The sequence below is a fragment of the Ostrea edulis genome, chromosome 7, assembly GCF_947568905.1.
Source record: "Ostrea edulis chromosome 7, xbOstEdul1.1, whole genome shotgun sequence".
Taxonomy (NCBI): domain Eukaryota; kingdom Metazoa; phylum Mollusca; class Bivalvia; order Ostreida; family Ostreidae; genus Ostrea; species Ostrea edulis.
Window position 1 is genome coordinate 54,742,690 of NC_079170.1, and position 5,000 is coordinate 54,747,689.

Sequence of the window (5,000 nt, forward strand, 5' to 3'; positions counted from 1 at the left end):
TTACCTTCCCTGTCCTGAGCTTGTTTGATCTTACCTTCCATGTCCTGAGCTTGCTTGATCTTACCTTCCATGTCCTGAGCTTGTAGTTCTCTCCTTGTTTGATCTTACCTTCCCTGTCCTGAGGTTGTTTGATCTTACCTTCCCTGTCCTGAGCTTGTTTGATCTTACCTTCCATGTCCTGAGCTTGTTTGATCTTACCTTCCCTATCCTGAGCTTGTTTGATCTTACCTTCCATGTCCTGAGCTTGTTTGATCTTACCTTCCACATCCTAAGCTTGTAGTTCTCTCCTTCTTGATCTTATCTTCCCTGTCCTGAGCTTGTTTGATCTTACCTTCCCTGTCCTGAGCTTGTTTAATCTTACCTTCCACGTCCTGAGCTTGTTTGATCTTACCTTTCATGTCCTGAGCTTGCTTGATCTTACCTTCCACGTCCTGAGCTTGTAGTTCTCTCCTTGTTTGATCTTACCTTCCCTGTCCTGAGCTTGTTTGATCTTACCTTCCATGTCCTGAGCTTGTTTGATCTTACCTTCTACATCCTGAGCTTGTTTGATCTTACCTTCTACATCCTGAGCTTGTACATTGGTGGCATTCTTCTTGAGATTTTCTATTTTCAGTTTCAGTTTGTCAACACCCATCTGCAGGGCCCTGATATCATTATTACTCTGTCTAATGCTGTCTGTTCTTGTGTTGATCTCTACCTCAGTCCTCTCTAGATCACTGTAGCTAATGTTCAATGACTCCCTGTAAAATAATAAAATATTCAGTTCGTATCCCAGTATTTAATAGTGGTATATGATATCTTATCACAGTATTTAATAGTGGTATGATATCTTACCACAGTATTTAATAGTGGTATGATATTTTATCACAGTATTTAAGTTTACTATTATCTACTGTTGTCAATGGGAACAGAATCATTACCACGTCATCTGACACGCAGAATCAACTCATTACCATAAAAGGAATTACCCGGCTACTGTGAATAACAGTTCGAGACTGGCAGACCTTTTATAATTAAAGCACCTGAATATGGAAATTTATATAAAACTCATAAAGTGTTGAACTAATAAAAGACTAAACATTTTTTGGGGGGTAAATGAATGATAATGCTTTCACTAAAACATCACCTAGATTGTCTAACACTGACTCTTTATGTTACAGATTAAACTGTTCATTTATTTATTCATTCTCACCTGAGTTGCATGAGATTCATTTCAATATCTTTGATATCATTGGACGAGATGTTAGTATTGCGGATGATGTCTCGAATTTCTTTAATGTTATTCTCCATTTCTGCAAACTCTTTCTCAAAGGCCTTCTCCACCCCTGTGGCTTTGATCTTCAGAGCTTCATCCACTAAATACTGGGTCTGGCCTATAGATGGAAATTTACTGGGTTAGGAGTCTCCTAAAGGAGGTACTCATCTACCCTTAATCTACATGTACCCGTATAATTTCATAAATCATAACTAACTCTTCAAAAATCATATGCATGGAAAATGACCAAATTAAGGCCATTGTACATATAAAATATGACCAAAGTAAGGTCATGATGCATATAAACTATGACCAAATTAAGGCCATTGTATGTATAAACTATGACCAAATTAAGGCCATGGTACATATAAACTATGACCAAATTAAGGCCATGGTACGTATAAACTATGACCAAATTAAGGCCATTGTATGTATAAACTATGACCAAATTAAGGCCATTGTACGTATAAACTATGAGCAAATTAAGGTCATGGTACGTATAAACTATGAACAAATTAAGGTCATTTTACGTATAAATTATGACTAAATTAAGGCCATTGTACATAAAAACTATGACCAAATTAAGGCCGTACCTCTGAGGTCCCTGATAACTCGGTCCCAATTATCAAAGCATTCCCCACAGGGTTTACAGTTGGGGAGTTCCCCAGTGGTTCCTCGGTCACATCTGTCACACTTATAGCCACTAATCCCGGTCAGACAAACACACTGACCGGTTCGTCGGTCACACTGCATGTCAGAGGAACCCTGGGCATTACAGTCACAGGCTACAAGAAAATTCACACTGTTAAAAAAATAATGTATCAACCTGGTATGTACTTGAAAAATTTACTGCCAAGTTTGACAACTTTTATCAAAAATGTTACCAATCCGCTTCACATCAAAAATATCATCTGAAAATCGTGTGTTACCTTCATCTAGTAATTTATTTTTCTTTTCAAAGTCAATGTAAACTTCAATTACAGTTGTACCTGTACACTGGACTTTGGGGTCACCCCAGAACAAATCCTCACACTGATCGCATTCCAGTCCACCCCTCCCCTGCTGACAGGCACACTGACCATCAAACTGAAATGGACACAATATTTGGATTTAATATCATCATAGTAGAACTGCAACTAAATATTCCAAATAGCTATGTACACGTACATATTGTAATCCAGAACAAAAAGAAACAGCCATAATTGGTACCGACCCTGAAGCGTACTACACCAGAGGAACAGGGAAGGGATTAGTGACTAAAACCACATTTTTTTATGCACCCCTCTTGACTCCCATGTCATGTGTAGCCTCTCAGGGAATAACAATGACATTTAGAATCAATAGAGATCAGACTTTTTCAGACATTTATCATAAATATTATGGACCACAAAATTTTGTTTATTGAATTAATGAATAACACAGAAAATTGTCCACTATTGCATTTCCAAAGTCTATCAGTGTATATGTAATTCATACACAACATTTGACCAAAAATTTCTCCTGTGGTCATTTCAGGTCCTATTTCATAAGAATGGAACGATTCTCCTGTGGTCATTTCAGGTCCTATTTCATAAGAATGGAACGCTTTGGTCGGAGGATGGAATGCTTAACGGATTGAACAAAATGGGTTGGTTTGGAAACAGAATGATTCTAGTTGAGAACTGACTGACAGTAGTACACCTTAGGGTCTGTAAGGACAATTTCATAAAGTACCAACTCTGAAGCATGCTACTGCACTAGTAAATGTAAATGTTTTGTTTCTAGGATGAAATGCTACATAGTTTGCACAGAATAGGTTATTTTTCTCTTAAAATGACTGCCATTTTATGGATGGATTGCATGTGCTGCAAATTAATTACCTTGTATACAACAACTCACTACCATATGCATAATTAATAGCTGTAGATGAACATATTTGTATTTAAAAATTCCATATTTCCATCCAAAACAACCCTACTTAAATCATTCAAGATTTATTATTTATGATACAACTTTTCTATCATTAACAACTACATTGCTATAAAATAAACACTCGTCAAAAAAAAAATCAGTGATCAAGCAAACAACACATTGATATGGCTTGATTTTAGAAGGTGTGGCCTATTTAGCATGACTTGCATGGTATGTTTCCGTACACTTCTTGCATGAAATGGTGGACACTTTGTATGGTACAGTTCACATTGTTTCATAGGTGTAGTAGCATATTTCACGGTTTGTAATATTTACTTTTGAAAATTGTCCAATATAATTTTGACTCAAATCATATCTATATCATGAATATAGATATATTCTAAGATAAAGCACTGATGATAAACAGTGTAGTCTTTGTTTTAAAATTATAATGATTAGTATTGTTACAAGAGAATTCAACCAAAACAAGAGGCCCACAGGCCTTATCAGTCACCTGAATACTAGTGAAAAAGTATCCCTACTTCCATGGGCTATGAAATCTAGAAAAAATTTCCTGTTCTGAATATCTAAGCTAAATTCTAATGTTCAGCAACAATATAAAACAAGATGTGTTCTTAAAACTTCACTGCCCTCAAAAGTGCATACACTGATGAAAGGCTTTAAAGAATAGGTGTATTAACATTAAAACATCAAAAGATATGACTAATTTGGACTCATCCTAAAATCATAACCCTGGGTTGTGAAATTCACCATTTTTTGTACATCCTTTTCTGTTATTCCTAAGTATGCACTTAGATTTTATACAGTATCAGCAAACTTACACATAAATACTATATACTAAGTTTGGCCCCACCCTGGGGCCAAAACCCTCACTCCGGGGAAAATCAAATTTACAATTTTGGTAAAAGACTACCTGCTCTATCCATTTAGTTTCAATTTAGTATCAAAAGCACTAGAGAAAATGTAATTTAAGTGTTTTACACATAAACACTATATAACAAGTTTGGCCCCACCTTGGGGTCAGAACCCCTACCCTGGGGATCATGAAATTTACAATTTTGGTAGAGGCCTTCTTGCTCTACATCACTATTTATTTAGTTTTTCTTACATGTATGTGGTTCTTGAGAAGAAGATTTTAGAAAATTTGTCATTTTTGGGCAGTTTTTGCCCCGCCCCTAAGCCCCCAGGGATGCAGGAATCCTGGAATTTACAATTTATGTTCCCTTTGTTCCAAATATGTTTCATACCAAATTTGAAAAGAATTGGAAAGATAGTTATCAAGAAGAAGTTAAAAATGTCTATTTTTCACACATTTAATTACTGACCATTTTGGCCCCACCCTGATACCAAAACCCCTACCCCTGGAAGAATCAAATTTACAATTTTGGTAAAGGACTACCTGTTCTTCCTAAATATCTATTTACTTTCAATTTACTATCAATAGCATTAAAGAAGATGTAATTTAAGTGTTTTCCACATAAACACTATATAACAAGTTTGGCCCCGCCCTGGGGTCAGAACCCCTACCCCGGGGATCATGAAATTTACAATTTTGGTTGAGGCCTTCCTGCTCTACATCATTATACATTTAGTTTTCTTTTTTTTTTTTTTTTTTTTTTTTTTTTACATGTGTGTGGTTCTTGAGAAGAAGATTTTTGAAAATTGGTCAATTTTGGGCTGTTTTTGCCCCACCCCTAGGGCCCCAGGGGTGCTGGAGTCCTGAAATTTACAATTTATGTCCCCCTTATCCCAATGATGCTTCATACCAAATTTGAAAAGAATTAGACTGGTAGTTATTAAGAAGAAGTTAAAAATGTTCAATTGTTAACGCACG

General features: G+C 36.1%; 1 protein-coding gene across 3 annotated transcripts in view; it reads right to left on the reverse strand.

Moving 5' to 3' along the window:
• Positions 1-5,000, reverse strand: part of LOC125653997 (laminin subunit beta-1-like) — a 53,515-nt gene that overhangs the window by 14,577 nt on the left and 33,938 nt on the right. For all 3 annotated transcript variants that reach the window (XM_048883716.2, XM_048883715.2, XM_048883717.2), the window contains 4 exons: positions 2,245-2,341; positions 1,849-2,040; positions 1,193-1,373; positions 556-740 (listed from right to left, as the gene is read on the reverse strand). In XM_048883716.2, coding sequence (XP_048739673.2) covers positions 556-740; positions 1,193-1,373; positions 1,849-2,040; positions 2,245-2,341 — 655 coding nt within the window. The remainder of the gene's footprint in view (positions 1-555; positions 741-1,192; positions 1,374-1,848; positions 2,041-2,244; positions 2,342-5,000) is intronic.